The 19,425-nt window shown below is 43.9% G+C and overlaps 1 protein-coding gene across 6 annotated transcripts in view; it reads left to right on the forward strand.

The window, feature by feature from the left end:
- LOC113158950 (transcription factor COE3) overlaps positions 1-19,425 on the forward strand; it is a 67,488-nt gene that overhangs the window by 44,351 nt on the left and 3,712 nt on the right. For 4 of the 6 annotated variants that reach the window (XM_026355345.1, XM_026355346.1, XM_026355347.1 and 1 more), the window contains exons 9-14: positions 1,935-2,068; positions 2,192-2,318; positions 13,001-13,089; positions 18,091-18,156; positions 18,378-18,549; positions 18,947-19,132. In XM_026355345.1, the coding sequence (XP_026211130.1) occupies positions 1,935-2,068; positions 2,192-2,318; positions 13,001-13,089; positions 18,091-18,156; positions 18,378-18,549; positions 18,947-19,132 (774 nt within the window). The remainder of the gene's footprint in view (positions 1-1,934; positions 2,069-2,191; positions 2,319-13,000; positions 13,090-18,090; positions 18,157-18,377; positions 18,550-18,946; positions 19,133-19,425) is intronic. The other 2 variants (XM_026355348.1, XM_026355350.1) reach the window with 1 other exon arrangement.

The raw sequence follows: 19,425 nt of genomic DNA on the forward strand, positions 1-19,425 counted from the left end.
CACAGATCGGCTGCCTGGGGTCATTTCATGGAGCAGCCGATCTGGAAATAAATTCGACCGCACAAACAAACAGCCAGTGTGACATTTCAGCACCAAAAACCCAAACAAGCTGTGACATATGAATTCAAATCGAGTGAATTTTCTCTACTCCAGCCCGAAGTTTGCAAAGACTTAGTGATGCAACACTCAAACCGGCAGACTGACTCTTTGCATCCTCATCCGTCCACTCCTCATGATACCTATCATCTGCTGAGGGGGCATTGTGCGTGTCTGTCATCAGATCGCCTGCGCTGACTGTGTAATCCACTTCGCCACGGTCCCCATTCAGCACATGCTCCCCTCTCTGTCTGTGCATTGAGACATATGCAAATTTTTAGGCAGAAGGGTGGACGGCTTAGGGCCTCAGTCGCTGCCTCTCCATGGGTCCTTCTGCGTGTGGGAGGGGGCACTGGGATTTCCGAGGTGTTGCGCCTGTGTTTGTGTGTGTGATTGTGTATGCCTGTCGTAGGTTTCAGGCTGCAGCTGCCCCCCAACAGTCACCGTCACCATCAGGCCCTCTTTTTGCCTCCCCCTCCTTCCTGCCCCCCTCTCTCTCATCCCCAAAGTCAATTTGTTTACAGTAATTTTGAAGGGTGAATTATTTGCTGTAATCGTCCGCACTGATGAAGGTCAGGCCCTTAGAGGGGGCCCAGCATGCCCATAGAGGGTTAGTCCTCTTTCAGACGCTCCGCTTCGCAATTAAGGAAAGCAAATGTCACTCCTCCAGGCCTCACAAATGAAAATCTGTACGAGGTGATTAGCATGAAGTCAACAGCGCCTGTTAAAGTCAGATTCCCTGTAGTACCGATGTGTGTGTGTGCACTTTATGGGCAGGGAGAAAGAGCAAACATGACCTGAACAGACCCAACAGCAAGGCAAACAAAGGGAGATGTCTTGTCTGAGGTGATCCATACAACAATGGCCGACTGTGATTTACTTACTGGATGGAAAGGATAATAGAGAATTACAACTGAGCTTGTAAAGAAGAAGGGAACTTGCTGAAATAGTTGCTCGCATTTTGAGGAGTAGGAAAAACACGCACAGTTCATAGTGTATTAAAATATATTGATGGATATAGATTAAATTTGATATTGCTATTTTATGGCTAGCTGTCATGCTATTTCTGTTGTAAACACGGTGTTGTGCTGAACACCATATTAAGGTAATGCATCAAATGACAGTGAATGTGAGGCACCAGATCACTCAAATTAGATTATAATAACAACCCAGACTGTTGATGAATGGCAGAGCTATGTAGCAGAAGTCATGCCAGATGAAAAGCATTGTAATAAACAATATGAAATGGATTGAATCGATCACAAAAGGAAAGGAAAAAAAAAACGTAATCTGAATAATTCATGAGTACATTTCACGTTATGAAACCTGAAACTACGCTCAGTGTGCCTACACTGTACTGCATATGCAGAACAAAAGTAATGAAATAACATGAAGCAGCAAAGCTTTAGCTTGTCATTTCCACTTTAACAGCCTGTATTCTTGACTCATTTAAGATGTGCTCAACTTTGAAATTTTACTGTACACGTAGGTGTACGCTTAATCAATTCTGATAGCTACATTTGCCCTGACACATAATTTGCTCCATCAAATCATTTTCCTGGCGAGCCCGGCGTTTAGCCTTTGTGAAGTGGACCATTTGAAGGGTCTGCTTAACTACACCACTCCAGCGCGCTGATAAATGATTTTGATTCTCATGCCTTAAAGGACAAATCCATCATTTTTTTTTCCGGGGGCAATTTCCATGATATGTCTTTGTGAGGGAGACATGGAGGGCTGAATGTAGAGGTGATGTAGCAATGTGTATGTGTGGAAAGAGACATGGGCCTGAGTGTTGAAGGCTAGGTGCTGAATTTGCTCTTCTCTTTGTCTTGGATAAGCAGCCACCCCATGCATCAAGGCTATCAGCCCCAGCGAGGGATGGACCACTGGAGGAGCCACTGTCATCATCATAGGGGACAACTTTTTTGATGGCCTACAAGTCGTGTTTGGCACCATGCTTGTATGGAGCGAGGTATGATTTATATGAAAACATATTTAGATATTTATTTTATTCAAAACTGCTAAGGCAAATGTTCTAGCCACTTGGTGGCTTGCTATTGCAGAGAGCTCATTATTTCTTTTTATTGTAATGCAGCTGATAACTCCCCACGCCATCCGCGTCCAGACTCCACCTCGGCACATTCCCGGTGTTGTGGAAGTCACGCTGTCCTACAAGTCTAAGCAGTTCTGCAAAGGTGCCCCTGGGAGATTTGTCTATACTGGTGAGTCAAAACCTTTTCTTCCTCTCACCTTCTATTTCTACAGGTTTCCCCTGTCCCCCCCTGCCTCTCCTCCCTCTGGATGGACCCCTTAACCCCAAGTCTTGGTGCTTATAATGAACTAACCAGGGCTCTGCTTGCTAAATGTTAGAAGTGTGAGATCTGAACTGCTGGCGAAAAGGAGTTTTATAACAGGGCTCCTACAAGTGCAACTCAATCCCCCTCTGAACTGCCATCATACCAGGGCACTGCCAAGCTCTGTTAAACCCAAGCTGTCAGGATAACTCATTCTCCCAATTCTCTTTATCTACCCTGTTGTGAGGCAGATAATGCTTTCTGCTAATTTGCTGATTTTGTAAGGCAAAACGTGGTTTCATTTTTTATGAATCAGATTAGAAAAGCAATATCTAGGTTAAGTGCATGAGTGTGTCTGAAGTTATTCTCAAGAGTGTTTGGTAGGAGAGAAAGTGAGCAGAGTGACGACAGAGATGTGTATGTGAGAGAGAGAAAGGGTGTTCGTGTCACACTATAAGTAAGAGATCTGATTATCTTGGCTAACAGAAGGAAGTGGTGGTCTTATCTGTCATCATTGGTGAGGAGACAGAGGTTGTGGGGGTCAGAACCTGTCTGACCTGGAAGACTCTGTCTGTTTCAGCTCTGGGTAGAATGAAATGGGGGCCAAGTCAGAGCACTCTCACTTCCCCCTGCAAACCCAAGCCTCCAGCACAGCCCTGGCCTTGAGCACAGCAGAATTGCAAAGTGGGGGCTGGACACCCCCCCTCTCCCCCACCCCCCCCCCCCCAACCCCACCTCCAAAACCCCATCCAGACCCCTCCATCCTGGGGCAGCTGTTTCTCATCAAGTCCCCCCTCTCTTGCTCCCCAAACCTCCACCGCCACTACCCCCCCCCAGCCATCCGTCCCCTTCTCCTCCAACCATGCAGTCTGGCCCAGCTCTCCTGCGTTTAACCTCCCTAGCAGGAGCGGAGCAGAGGCCAACAAGGCACCGGGATAATGAAACAGGAGTGTAGTGTGGCTGCGTAAGTGTATGTGTGTCTGTTTGTGCGAGAGAGTGTGAGAGCAAGCGCGAGGGAGAAAGTGTGTGTGCACCAGTCTGTGTCTGTGTGTACATGTGTTACTGAACAGCCCTGAGAAGGTGTATAAGTTAAGACATTAATGGCTTCTATAGCACCCTGGTGAAAGTGCCAGGTCCCTTAAGAACAGACCCCATTAGTCACAGAGGCTAAGCGGATTGGGATGATTACCATCAGGTTTTACTGGGAAAACGTGTCCCCTTCTCTCTATCTTTGTTGATTCCCTCCCCCTCATTCTTCCTCTCTGTCTTCGCTGGGTTCCTACTCACTTCCAGTTAGTATAAAGATACAATTACCCCTGGAGGCAACGGTGGTACAATTGATTAGTGTGGTGAATTAAAAGAGAAAGTCACCAATAGACAGGTCCAGTTCATCTGCTCTTCTATTCCCTGTGTGGCTCACCTTGATTGTACAAGGGTTGACGCTCGAGAGAATGAAACTGTTAAAGAGAGCAGAATGCATAACACCAGAATTAGGTATCCATATGTACAGTAATTGCTAGGTGAAAGGATGGTAGCTACTTGGGCTGATGCATTGGGTGCAGGAGAGCAGATCGTGTATTTAGCAGTGAAACAGCTCGTTTCAAACCACCGCTTTTCTCTCTGTGTTACAGTAGTTGAACAAATGGCAAAAGCAAATAGATTTGAAATGACTTAGAGTTACAATAGCAAATTACGCGGGCTGCGAAAGGGCATGTAGCGGCACCGAGCTGTCTAAAAGGCACATAATGTTCCAGTGTCATATTGGAGAGGAACATGTGCATATCAAAGGTCTACTTATCAAAGCATATGGCTTCAAGCGTGACTTGAGAGCACGGGTTGAGAGCAGTGCGTTTTTAGACTTCTTCTTTTTTTTTTTTTTTCATGTTGACTCTTCTTCCACCATCACCCTAATTGTGGAGATTTAACTTGCTCAATTTAAGAAATTATCACAAATTACCAAGAGTCAACACAGAGGAGACTGCAGTCAATTCGAACAGCAGAGGGACACGTCCTCGCTCGGGTTAGTACCCTGGACCAGCTCCAAAACTCACAATCCATTCTCAGAAAAAGAGGACCTCGGAGTGTATGTCAAATAATCCTGTTGGCATTAGCTATTGAATGTTTAAAACACTAATGAGACAAACAGACATTCTTTATAAAACTTTACTAGGCTGTAGTTTACTGACTGCTTCAAGGAGCTTATATCTGTACTTTAATTGGCACATTTTTAAAGGAATGACATGTCGGCTATTTTTGCTGTTTTACAGTTTATACCTTTTACATCCTAACAAAGTATTGTCCCTTGGAGCTTGCTAGCTTGTCCTCTGTCTAATCCATGTATTGGTTATCCATTGGTCAGGATAGGACTGGTAGAACCAACTGTCAGCAAGGTTGTAGAAAATCAAAAGGAGAAAGTCCTGGCTGTACCTGAGTCAATACTTTATTATACTTTGCACTTTATTAAATACTGCAAACAGCAACGGCTGGTTTGATGTTTTTAAACAGAAAGTCTCAATTTTCAGCCTCATTTGCAGCATCTTAACCTTTTTACTGCACAGTTACGGCACAGTTTGAAAGAGTAAATCATAAATAAAAACTTTGACCGTACAGTTTATCCAATTCAAGCACTTAATTGCATCAGAGCTTTTGGTTTTCTATCTTGGCCAAGTTTCCATGAGAGCTCCCCTCCGGGGGCAACGATGCAGGCCCTTGGTAATATGGTTCTGCAAGCAGTCCTAACACACTCAGCCACTATTTATCCTAATCAGTGACATCCACATAACCAGGATTGCTTAAAATGAACCCCTTCCGCGCCCCAGAAAACGCACATTTACCAGGACCCCATTTGTCATGGGTAAATTGAGGGTCAGTAAACTTCGCCTGTATCCTCCAGTGGGGATCCAGGACATGCATCATAACGTTAGGAGAGAATGATTGGCGAAGGCGAGCTGTCACACATTTGTCAGGGGGAAGGGAACATTATTTGCTAATTTCCCAAGCTGGGCACTGACAGGGTGCTTCGTCTTCAGACCTTTGGTGACCAGCATGGCTTCTCAGCTATTAGTACAAGTCAAGCGCTTCTTTTTTTGTTTTTTTATTTTTTACTCACTTTAAAGCGGCAGTAATAAGAGCCATTCGTTTGACCTCGCAAGATTGCAGCACACTGGGTGAAGGATTTGGATGGAGCAGATGCCCCATACAGTGAGGTGCTCTTGCCAGGCCGTAGTTGAGGCCAGACAGCCTTGAGGGCTGATGGATCACAAACTTTCCTCGTCAAGGTGACGCTATCGACTCCACTGCACCAAAATCTGACAAAATGGGTATGAGGCAGTCATTCATCAACATAAGGACAAAGGGGTCATGTGTGCTTCACTCAATACTGGTGGAGATCAAGAAACGTCAGCCCCGTAAGGGATGGAAAAGGAAGATGTTGATAGTGTAGAAGTAAGGTCTCTGTTTAGTTACTACAATTTATGACTTTGAGAATGTAAAAAAAAGCTTATATGTGTGTGTTTACTTGCGTGTACAATTCATGTCCACACAAACTAAATATAGAGATATAAATAGTGATATCCAGATCTCAAATCCAAAATTTAACTCACTTCCTGTTCCACTCTTAGAAAGACGAACGAGATGTGGTGTAGTCTTGGACATCGTCTCTCTCAAAAAGAAAAAAAGAATTAAATAAACAAACAAACAGAGACATCTTTATCGGAGCACATCAGATAGGGCCTTGCACTGTTCAGCCTGTGAATGGGGCCTTTCCTTACGTCTCCTCTCCACCCTGCTGTCACTTTGAAGTTCCAGACTCAGAAGCTGATCAGATGGAGAGTTTCCTTTTCATTTCCTTTCCTGCAGGGTTGGGTTTGGTATTCCACTGGTTACTGGTCAGTGATGGGGTGTGGCCTACAGTAAAGATATGCTATAATCAAAGGCATTCAAGGAAGTATGTAAACAGACCCACTTTAAAGGCGGACTCGCAATAAGAAGTACGTGTATGTACAGTTAAATGACTGCAGTGTCTATTTAAAGTGCTTCAATAAGTTACTCACATCGTTCCTTGAAATTCATCTGCAGATTTTTTAAAAGTTTATCCTGCAGTATGAAGTGCTGCTATGAGAAAGGATGACATAGTCATTTATAAATGTCATTGCCACAGTCAAGTGGGTTGTAACCAGTTGGCACAACAGTTTTAGCATGTGTCAAAGCATGTTATCCAATAGCCATATCCCCATACCTGCCTGTCTCATTACAACGCTGGTATTTAGCACTAGCTCCACAGGAGTGGAGCAGACACTCGTTGCCAAGTTAGATGGGCCTGGTTTGAAGGCCTTGTGAGCTTGTGTGGAGCACGACAAGGTTCCGCAGAGGAAGGTCCTTGTGTCCAATTAGAGGGCTGACGTGACACGTGCTCACACTTCCCCGCTGTCAGGCAGCTTGTCAGGTAGGCTTTGAGAAGCACACTGTGGCATTATTCCACAGCATGTTATCAGCAAGTGACCTGTGAAATCCATCTCAGGGAAATTGATTGAAATAAGTACTTGCAGTTGAGTATGTATTTTCCCCTATTACGTCTCTGCGTGAAATGCATTGTGGGTATCTTTCAAGAGAAAAATGAAAGTATGGGTGTGTGCGTTCGACCAGTAAGGATGGTATTCATTGATTTAATTTTAATTGGACCCACTTTTTGTCCCACGGAATTGTTAGAGGTCTGTTTTGTAATGGCTCTTAAAATGGATTGTCCTCACTAAGTCACAGCATCAGTCCTGTGCCACAGGAAAGACAGACAGTGGAGCGGTGGAGGGGGGCTCTTGATAGACGAGGATTTTTCTCCTCCTCCTTTTTTCTCTACCTCCTCTTCTTGTCCCATTTTCAGTATGATCCACACCCAACGGCCTTTAAAAGAACTCCACCCCTCCCCACACACACACACACACTCCCCCCCCTCTTCCCCCACTGCTGCATTTTGATTGAAATTCATCGGCAAGTTTATTGAGAAATGAATGAGGGAGGCAGCACGGTATTGACTTTGAGAGGAAAACACAACTCATCTTGAATGAGGGGGAAAATGCGGCCGTAATTTAGCCGTCATCGATCTGTGCCCCGTCCATGTATTGATCTTCATTTTACAATATTAATTTGCGCTTGCAATCAGCTGTGAAGGGAACCCATTTGATTTCTGTTGGCCGGTAATGTGAGAAAGTCCGCCGACGTCCTTAGAGAAGAGGCACACATACTTTAGATGTCATCTAAGAGGATTGAACAGGTGTCTTTGGCCCTTTCTAATAATACAACCGATATGAAGGGAGTCTGAAATTATGGATGTGCAATCTGTAACATTGCTCCCTTTTAACCGTGTTAATTACATTTTATCTGTTGCAGGAGCAATATCTGCTGGAGACTGTAACTGTCTAGTTTTTTTCATCTGTATTGGCTCAAAGTTCATGAAATTTCAATGAACATTGATCTGTCTCCATTGATTTATCTTAACTGCAGATCTTTGAAATTTTAATTTCCTGTTCATCTTGAGACTGCTGGAGATGGAATCACTCAGTAATAACTGGCTACAGTGGATGGAGATGATATGGTCAGTGTTAAAACAGATGAGGTTTGCTTTGCGTGGGTTTGCTGTGAAATTTTCAATTTGGTTTGGTTTGGTTTTCTGAGATGGTCTCCACATCTGCATGCGTGTTTTCTATTCTCTCCAAACTGGCACATATCTATATTGTGGAGCAGCAGCATGACCTCCGAACATCTTACTGTCTTTGTATGAGCAGTATTCAATTTTAACTCCTTATAGTAACACACTGAGAAGATGTTCACTTTGTATATTCTTGTATTCTTGTCTCCACTAAACTACTGAGCATCAGCAGGATGAGGTCATAATGTGTGTTGATGCTGTTCTGAAGTGCATCCATCTAACAGTCTGCAGGTGCCTAGAAGGCTTCAGTTAGTCTGTTTGACAAGTCACAAATGCAATAACACTTGAATGAACTTCTGCCTGTGCTGTTTATCTGTCTCTCCCCTTCCAACTCCCACTCCACCTCTAATTTGTGTTAAGGGGAAAGAAAAAAATAACTGCTCAATGGTGTAGGAGGAGTGGAGATAAGCTCGAAGCAGTTAAGTATAATTAGCGAAAGTAATAGCTGGCAAATGGCAACAAGGCTAGGTTTTTATCTCCTGGAAAGATAGAGTTATCGTAATAAGCTGTAATGGCTGGCAGGAATGCTAGTACTCTGTTCAAGCTTCCATTCAGGCTCATAGACTTAACAAGGAACAATTTCCTTAAATTTACTGCTTTGCTCAAACATTTCCCTATGTTTATACCCCGATACTGTAAGTCAATACATGTGTTCAATCCACTTCCATATAGACCGAGGGCACACAGCGGTGTAGTGCCATGTAAGCACTTCTGGCTGCCAACGTCGGCCATGTTACACCGTTCCTGTAGCGCGGTTACTCATGTCCTATTTCTAGAGAACATGGAGAAGGAGCAGCAGACCACACTCAGATGCCATGTACACGCCATCCACTCTACATTTTAACTAAAGTGGCTCGACTGAGGCGGCTAAAGGGGGCTCTCAGAGAAAACGTGTTAGAGGCGTGAAAGGACAGGCAGATTAAGGTGTCAGATCAAAATAAGATTGGGAAGTGCACATTCCAGGCAGAGGAATTCCACTGAAGCCCTGCCATGAACGCTTGTGCGCATGCGTGATATTGAAAATTGGAAATGATATGGTCACAGCTGCGCACAAGAGTCATGCATTCCATTTCTTCGTATTATGAAACATGATCACTCGCTCTCCAGAGTGAGAAAATTGCTCAAATATTCAGAAATATTTTCTTCCAGACCGTTCATGAAGGAGAAGCAGACTCTCCAGCAGCTCCGTTGTTCTGTCACTTATCACGGCCATTTCACTCAAGTCCTTTTCCTTATCAGCTGTTAAATTAGAATCACGCTTGTTTCCGTACTTTTGTTACAATTCCAATCATCTCAGATATGAAACCAAACAAATGAACGTTTCTGTCTTTGTGTATGTCGCACAAGCAGGGAGAGAGCTGTAAGTGATGTAATTGAACGAAACATGTAGCCTGTCTGAATCTGAACAGAAGATGAGAGAAAATGAAAATTATATTAGTCCATAATGTTCCCTCTGCCCACCCCTCTCCGCCCCCCTTTCCCATGTGCTCTTCATCTCTTCTACAAAGTATTCAAATGCAAGCCCTGCCTTACCTCCCCGTGTCTCTTTTTCTCTAATTATCCATGAGGTCAGTAAGCAAAATGGGGAAGAAGCCAGGAGATCAATACAAATTATCCCTGAGCAAACCAGTGCTGACAGTTTGAATTGCAGCATATGTTTACCCAAAATCAGGCAATTTATCTTAATATCAGGCGAGTAATGCAGCAGGGGTGAGAGGTCACACAATCTCTCCACCTCATAATTACCCGCCTCTAAAACAGGAAAGTGGTATTGATTGGCCGCGGGCCGGGAAGCGGGCGTGACTGGAACGTGCCAGCGACCCCCCCACCACCCCCAACCCACCCAGCCCTATCATACCTCCCCCTTAGTTTCTCCCTCCTTTCTCTGTCCCCCTCCCCTCGGCTAGACTCCCCACCCAGCGCAGGATTTATGGGATATGTGTGGTGGGTTTCATGTTTCCTTACAGCGACTGAGAACCCTTACAAGAAGGGTAAAGGGGGGGGGGGACACTCGCTCCTTCCACGCTCTCGCCTCCCCTCTTTCACCATATTGTGTTGGAAGGACGAGGAGGGCCAAACTAAATTTGGCATGCATGGAGTCATGCAAGGGCGTCACAGAGCTAGATTTGCCTGTTATATCTTTAGAAGAGACTAATGTTTAAGGCAGAGTGTGAAGTTGAAATGTAATGATGTGTCAAGGATTAAAAAAAAAAACATAGGGCGAGGAGGTGGGATAGGAAGGGGGGGAAAGGCTGCTGTCAATGTGTGTGGTGTAAGAAAAAGTAAGAGGAGCAGTCCCAATGATTCTTGTAAAAGCTCAGTAGATGAAAGAAAATCTTTGCGTGAAGAAAAAGTATGCAGAGCAATGCGATTAAGACGCATATAACACATTTATTGTCCAGATTGAATATAAGTGCTCAGTATATATCATCAGCAGCTCTTACAGGATTATTGACATTGTCTGTGTCTGTCTGCACCAGTGTACATGCTATGACTACAAAACTGTCAACTCATCAACTGACAGCACCGTTTAGCGCTAATGCAAGTCTCCATCAGCTGTCAAAAGCATTTGCATGAAATCAATAGCAGATGGCGGTGTGTGTCACCAATTTCATTACGCCGGGGTTGTTACAAAGATCATCTCCATGATAGATGAGATGGCGACATGTCGACATGTGGAGATCATGCCTGACGCTTGGACTGCCACTGCTGAACACTGAGTCACATTTGAAACCAAGCCTGAGACGAATCGGAACAACATTTTTATTATTAGACAATTTTTATACTCTGTTTGTTTTTAACACTCTTTACTGTCACCTGTGAAAACGGCACGTGAAATTCAGTTTAAGCTGTTCTCTAAAGCCACAGGATGCCCTACCCTCCAACTCACATTCATCATAATTCTTAAGTCTGCATTTACAGTAGGGCATCATTATCATTGGAAGCGCACATCAAACAGTACACCTCTTCCAACCTAGGTCTTGTCCTGTACTGTACGTCTCTCCGGCTGTGTTCCCAGCATGCCTGGCGGGTTGTGTAGTCCCCAGCTGAGGCAGAGGACAGGAGAGCGTGATGTATCACCCTGAGAGAGCCCACTGACAGCCTCTGATGATGGATGGCCTGATTATGGAGTGCTTTTTACACATACACAATTTACATCACACTGAGCAGCGGGGTCTGGCAGGGCTGCCGTGCACATACATTCTCGCAGCCGGGCACATGCGCTCACAGGCTCACACACACATATTCACGCTTCTGTGTGTACACATGTGCGGGACAGCCAGAGTGCGTAGACAAGAAAAGGCGGTGGAAATAACAAAAGAAAGGGGGCAAATTCCTTGCTACAGCCCTGTCATGTACGATCAATACGGCAGATCAATCCTTTATTAGGGAGAAGATGGCGTTCCCCCACATTCTGAAGCAGACCTTTGTCGTTTTGGGACACATGATGACATGTGAAATCAGATTTCCCAGCATTGTTGTTGTGGCGTAGGGATTTATTCAGGTGTACCTGGCCAATACCACTGTATTTGCAAGCTAGATCCTTGCTATCGATTAGCACCCTGCATTGTCCATGCTTGAACAAATAATTGCTCCGTTTGATCACGGTCGAGTTGGCAATTACTGTATTCAGAAGTGGTGCATGTGTTTGATTGTACGTATTTGTGTGAGTACATGGTGAGTAAGCACAGTATGTGTGTGTGTGTGTGTGTGTGTGTGTGTGTTTTCGTAGGTGTCTTTGAGCATGCTTGCATGTGTAATCAGAGGAGAGGGAACAAAAGAAAAAAAAAAGTGAGAAACATAAATGTTCATTTTCATGCCGTGACTCCCTGGCTTGTGCTCGAGCGGCCCTGCCTGTGTGTGTGTGTGTGTGTGTGTGTGTGTGTGTAGGGGGATGTTTGCTTGCTTTCACATTCTCTGGTGTTCAGCAGGTTCAGCGAGCTGTGCGGTGTTAATGCTGAAATTACATGCTGAGTAATGAGTGATGGGCCAAATTACAGGCTGAACAATGAATAGAGGCAGGCAGCTCTTATTAGTCTCCATAGAAAGCCATTGATTTATGAAGCGCCTTGCTCGGTGGAGTTACTCTCCTGAAAATGATATCTACATTGAGAAGTGATGTTCTCTATTAAGTTGTTCCTTCCCCCTTTACACTGCTCTCCTCCTTTCCTCCCCTCCTCCCCTCCTTCTCTCCTCTGCCCACCCCCTCGTGCCTTGTCCCGCCTATGAGTGTACACATGATTGTTTAGAATCAGGTGGAGCTGTAAGGAAGCCTTCAATTACCCATTAGGACTGTCAGACATAAAATGCCCTGCTCTCACCAAAGTCTGGGTTATGATTCATTTACTTTGTGCCTCTGATTCATCGCCCAATATGCCTCATGCCCCAGATTACTATTTGAGGGGTGGGAGAGATTAATGGCTCCATGGGATCCGCTGCCGTATTTCACAGGCCCAGTGTTGCAGTACAGTTGGTGCAGAAGGGTGAAATGACAGCAACTTACACTAGATCAATGTGTGGACAGCCTTTCACAGATTATTAAAGCTCTGTTAGATTAAAAGACCCCTGCTATGTAGTTTGCTGTAGTCAATATTCTCAAGCAGATAAAAAGGGGGAGGGTCCCTCCGAAGGATTCTCAGACTGATGTAGGTCATCATGGCTGTTAATGGAATAACAGTTGGTGACACAAGTGTCAGAGGAACCGGTGTCATTTTCCATCGCTCGTCCTCCAGAGCCGCTGATGTTTCATAAAATATTGTCTCACCCCTGAGGTTTCTTTGAAATTAGGCATTCTGAAATGACTTTTGTACAGTAAACTCTAACAGATTTCTCAATTAGTTTCTTCCTGTCTCTGGCAAAATTAGCCCTGAAACGGTTCTAATTTTCCTCTGCCTCTACTCTCTTTCAGCCCTCAATGAGCCAACCATCGACTATGGTTTCCAGAGGCTGCAGAAGGTCATCCCCAGACACCCCGGCGATCCTGAGAGGTTACCAAAGGTCAGTACAGTGTCTGTGCTACATAAAACAGCAATGAGACAGATCTGTCTGGGTTATAATGCCTTAGTACTCTGAGTGTTACAAATAAACAAAACAACATTACCATGAACGCAGAGCACTGTGACCCCAAACCGTAACAGCTTTCCTTCACATATGTGGCTTAACCACTAACCAGCATGGTAATGGCATTGGTTTTCTGTAAGGAGAGAGGCGTAAACTCTCTGTGTGGTAAAATAGCTCAATCAGGCGTTTTCCTCTCCAGTAGTCTGTGGAGATGGTAATCTGGTCAGAAACGACGTCTGCACCCTCATTACCCCACTCATGTTTTCCTTTCATTTTCTGCAGCTCGATTTGGTTTAATCTTTTGTTTACAGAACCCTGTGCCGTAAACCCCCTAGTCTTACTGCAGCTAATAGACAAAGACCGCATGTTATCATGCTTTGGCTTTCTTATTGTTTTCTTTTGAACCTGGGCGAAGGAGTTGAAAGACACATCAGTTTTAGTCACACTAGTGTGACACATAAATAAGCTGCCATATTGAAAGACCTGAGCATGAAAACTAAGGTGCTCATGTTTTTTTTTTTTCTTCTCAGACTCCTGCGGTCTCCGTCTCTCTTTGATTCTTTTATTCTTTTTATTCCCTTTGATTCACTTACTCTTTCCACTTCCTATTGATAAAATCTGTGTTTTCACTAATTGCTACCCTGCCAGTAACCATTTCGGTGACTGACATTCCAGATGTGTCAAGTGTAATAATATGACTGATTAGTACATTCAGAACCCCTCGGCATGTAGTAAAGTGGTGGCCACCTCAGAGTTTTAATAATACTGTAAAACCTTTAAAGACCTTATCTATTAAATCCCAGCATGCAACACAGCAATATCATTAACGTCCAACGGACAATTTAATAAAGAACAGACTGTGTGGTAGCTATAGACATTTGACCAAGGCAATGTGGAGAAATGGAACATCACAGCTAGTCCTTGGTTCAGTATATGAAGTGTTTCAATTAGACTCAGTCCCTGTGGAGACAGGAAACAACACCTAGACATGAAATGTTACTCTAATTTCAACTGTAAACGCAGACCAAAAGGTAAAGTACACTTACCTTTAATATCCACATGGCTCTCTCCATCTCCGCGGTCATCTCCGGTCAATCTTGTTGCACTGTTTCTATTTTATAAAGTGTCTTTGTGAAATCCACGTCTTTTGAACAACGAGAGGAACGGTGTTAACCACAGTTTTATTACAGAGAAACCTTGCTTTTTTTTTTTTTTTCCTTGAATACAAAGTGTTGTTGGCTGTGAGACAGATTTTGACACTGAACCGAAGATTAGTTTCCTGGGTGTGCGTATACTTAATATAGCACGGTCTCGGGGCCTTTGCATGAAACAATCACAGAGTGAGATGAAACCCTGCACTTCCAATAAACAACATAAATATTTGATTTGCTCTCTAATGGACCCAAATATGGGGTTCAGGGGGCATGTAAATGATCCCACCAAGTGATTCGTCATTGTTAAGCTTGCCATCTGAGGGTCAGCTCTCGGGGTCAAAAGCACATTCCCAATAAAACAGCCTGCGGCGGGCTGAGCCTGGCATGTACATTTGAAATGAGAACAGAAACAGCATATAGAGAACAGCCATTACAGGGTGCAGGTGAGGTAGGGAGACTCTATAAAAAGAAGATAAAGCTGGAGGACGCGCAGTGTGCATTAGCAGAAAGGCAAATCGACACCAAGCCCACTCACCGCCTCTACCCCCTCCCTCCCATGACTTCACCCTCCAGTTGATAATATTACTGCGCTATTGATTTCCACCAGCCTTCTCCCTGGGACCAGTAAGACACGTGGTAATTGTAAGGAGACAGAAAGCCAATATGGGAGTGCTCATGGATAGCAAGGGATGCACGCTAATATTGTTGCTACACAGAGAAAAAAGGGGGGAAGCTGCCTCTGATTGAAGTTTACCTCGTAATTCTAAGACAACATCGTAGATGACAGTCTGACCCTGTGGGAGGAGTGGAGATATAAAAATTCAATGCAAAGTCCAGGGTGAATATGAAAGTAATAAGTGTGAGCAGTCAAGTGATGAGAAAGGAGATTGGTTTGCGGGCATCGCGTTAAGTGAAGAGAGACTTTGGAATTCACCCTCCTTTTTAAGATCTTGTTATAAAACAATTTTCTATTCATAATATAAAAAAGACAATTTATAATACCATTTTGTGCCCTCTGGCAGTAATGGACAAATAGACTGGATATCACATTATATCACACTCAATTTCTCTCTTCTGTAACAAATTAGATTCATTATGAAATTAAAAGTGGAAACTCAATATTGTTTTATTATTAAGCTGATTGCTTTGGATTCTTTTCTTTCCTCCCAAAATGAGCATAAGCCCATTCTTTTCCAATTCTTTGTGTAATCCGCAAGGAGAAAATATTACAAATGTGTTCATGTCAAGCAATTACCCATGTATTTAAATGAATCTCTCTTCCTGTGCTCTTTGAAGTACCTTCATCTAATGGCCCTATGCTTCTAAATGCATTCATTACCTCAGGCTAGAGCTAACAGAGTAATTGCCTTACAGTTTTATAATGGCATTAGCACTCCAAGCTACATAACCTAGGCCCTCTTTTATTAACTGTGATAATATAAATACAACATCCATGTTAATCTACTGCTTGAAGAATCACAATTTGGGCTGTTTTAGACCGCGTCTCCTTATTGTTAGATATTTTTTATTACACATCATTTGTTATGGCCTCCTCTCATTTTTTATTATTTTTTTTCTCTGCAAAAACTTAGAACAGCTTTCAAATCTGAGGCGATCTGTCATCTGAGCGGCCCCATTTAAACAGTTGTTGAGCACGAGACCTTTATGCAAAGCAAGGCAAACAATAGCAGGAATCTGTCATGCATTTGTCACACAACAACAGAAATAATTTGAGGCCTTTAATTGTTTCAATTTAACGTGGTGTGTTCTGATATGTCTCCATGACAAGAAAGCCAATTACACTTATGCTGGAGTAGTATTGAGATTTACATGGAAATGCCCTCAGAACACTATTCCGTGTTAATCGTATTCACAGCGTGAGCTGATACGCATGAAAGCATCTCGTCAGAAGAAAACAAACTTCTTCCTTGATTGGGTGCAGCACTTCTCATCATCCTCGGATATGACTAGGTTGCCACTTAAGCATAGCCTTGCGAGTCAGCTTGGTTAGTTAAGACACCACGCGGTAAACGACAGATTAAGGATGAGAGGCAATAACGTTTTCTCTCCTCCTTTTTCCAAGCTGTCCTTATGTCACTGCTGCAAAGTACCATATGGACAAGGAGGGAGAGGACGTTTTACAGAGAATGAAACATGGCATGTGAACGCGACAGTCTTAATTGCTTTAATTGTTGTTTAAAATTGAGAGCCATGTAGGAGATCTTGAAATATGATAGAATAGATTATTGGTAATTATTAACTGCAGACAAAAAGAAAGAAAACCACTTTATCTCACTCAGCAAGAGAGAGAGAAATCTGTTCTGCCTGATGAGAACACATCAAGACAGCTGGTCCTCTCATTTAGTCTACCTGCCTCACGACAACCATAATTCTTTATTTGTATGCAAACTAGATGCATGCAACGTTGAGCATACACACCAATTTCAGAGGTAAATGCCCATTCTAAGAGCCACCCATCCGGTAACTTGGGGTGGATTAAGCGATATGTTTCTATAAGAGAGCATGGCATATGCTGGAAGTGGCTTCTACAGTGATTCATCTTGATAAATCAAGGACTGTGGTAGATATGCTCCCCGGGATGAAAGGGCCCATACACACACTCCGTACACACTACATACACTGTGTCTTGGAAATGCAGGCCAAGTCTTGGAGGCCGCTGTTTGAAGGCGCGAAGGCTGTGTTTACATTCATTTACGGCAGCTGCCGTCTTAATCCCACACTGCTATTGCCAAGTGATGGAACACTTCAGACAAATTACCGAGGCCCGCAAAAGAAAACACAGCGAATGTGGGAAGAAAACAAGCGCCATCTGAGATGTTTCTGGTGACAGATTTGCATTGCTTTTAACCAGGGTTCTAACAGCGCAGTCGACAAATGTCTGCTCTACAGCAGGTGACAACAAGCGAGCATTTTAAAAACACATGCAACAGCCATGTCTGCAAGTTGCCTTTGTCAGATTAAATGCACTCTAAAAGGAGGAGAGGGTTTTCATACAGCATATTGCCTTCTGTATTATAGAAAACAAAGAGAGCAGTCTGGTTGCTTGAGAGGGATTTAATTGTAAGTGCCGAATTCAAAGAGCAGATAAAGACACACAAACGGGCCAAACCCCACCTAGCTGAAAGCACGAAACAGAGTGGGGGGAACAGGATTCGAGGCCAACTCATTTTCAGTGTTAAGAGCCAAAGCAACACAGCTAATCCGCATTGTCAAGCGGGGGCAAGCATGCAGACATGGATAAGACCACATCCTGAGCATCCATGTCCCTAAGGCACAAGCACCCAGCTCTTGCTGGATGGGAAGTCATTTGTGAAGTCCTTTGCAACAGCCAGTCAAAGAGGTTAATTGAAAAATTCCTTAATGTCATTACAACAGAACTAGATTAACCCAGAGCTAATTCACTTTATTGTTCTGAAGAGAGGGGACTCAACACTGAACTCCAGAGCAAACGTGAAGCCCAGAATCAGGGGTGAGGTGTTGTTTTTAAAGGACCATGCCAGTTTAATTAAGATAGGGAACATTATTCACTGCTCTGCATGGTTGGAAGGAGCAAAGTGGTAGTGCTGTATAAAAGCAGCACCGGTGCCTCTTAAATCAGGACGGCTTTTATTTAGGCAGTTGAATATGTAAACATTTGTAAAGCTCTCCACGACCCTGCTGTGTTATGCTGTTTTTGATATTGGTTGTTGCTATACAGACCGCTGGGGTCTCCAACATAATGTGTTTGGCTCTTAATATTTACTCTTCCTGTTTTCCCCATCAGGAGGTGTTACTGAAGAGGGCGGCTGATCTCGTCGAAGCCCTGTATGGAATGCCCCACAACAATCAGGTCTGTATCCACACGGCTGCTACAGCGGCTCCACTAAATAATAAACTATTGAAAATTTACTGATAGTATCACCAAAGGGTATTTTCACCACTATATCTGGAACAATGTAGGCTTCGTGTGTTGTGAGTTAACCATATAGCCATGAACCGTGCATCAAAGCGAGAGCACGGCTATAAAAAAAACATAAATAACAAAACCTCTGCCTTCTCCTCGCTTCTCAGGAGATCATTCTGAAGAGGGCAGCTGACATCGCCGAGGCCCTGTACAGCGTTCCCCGCAACCACAACCAGATCCCCTCTCTCGCTAACACAGCCTCCCACGGCATGATGGGAGTCAACTCCTTCAGCAGCCAGCTAGCAGTCAATGTGTCTGAGTCACAAGGGAATGACCAAGGTATGTGATTTAGGGTACGGCTCCCTAGCTCAGTAGTTTTCAAAAGTGGGGTCCAGGGATGCTTGAGGGGGTCCTTTAGGGGATTCTGAGGGGTTTGCAGCAAAATGGAAAATAACCAAATTACTTTTTTCACTCACTAAAATCTGAAAATTGATAGAAATGTTGTTTTTGAAGACTGGGGTATGTTCCCCTTCTCTCACCTATAATACAGCCGGTTAAAAGGTCCAATTAAGTCTCTTCTTATTAAACTGTCATCTGCAGCGTGCGTTGATATAAAAAGCAGCACTACATTTCCATTATCCTTTACTCTAATCAGTGAACATTTCCCCGGTAAACAGTGTACAGAAGGAAAGAAATGAACAAACTTCCCTCTCTATCTTCTACCAATGTTATTCAGTGGGCTACAGCCGGAACACCAGCAGTGTGTCCCCCCGGGGCTACATCTCCAGCAGCACCCCGCAGCAGTCGAGCTACAACACCGTCAGCAACAGCATGAATGGCTACGGCAATGCCGGTATGAACCTGGGAGTACCAAGCTCCCCTGGGTTCCTCAACGGATCCTCTGCCAACTCCCCATATGGAAGTGAGTAGCTTGCCACTATCGCACGCTGTAGTAGCACTAAGCTGCTGCTGATTTAATTCCAGCTCCCACATTCGTTTTCACTTCTATGAATCACTTCTGACAGGGTTATAACATTATTGATGGTGATAATATATTACTATTCATTCACAGAGGCTTGTTTCATTTTCGTACTTCTGAGAACACACGTGTAGCTCGAGAAAAGAAATATTCTTTTTTATGTGTATTTCACTATATGCCACATGTATTTGTTCAACCGGACAAGATGTTGATGGTAGGGGCCTATGAGTACTGAT

The sequence above is a fragment of the Anabas testudineus genome, chromosome 15, assembly GCF_900324465.2.
Source record: "Anabas testudineus chromosome 15, fAnaTes1.2, whole genome shotgun sequence".
Taxonomy (NCBI): Eukaryota; Metazoa; Chordata; class Actinopteri; order Anabantiformes; family Anabantidae; genus Anabas; species Anabas testudineus.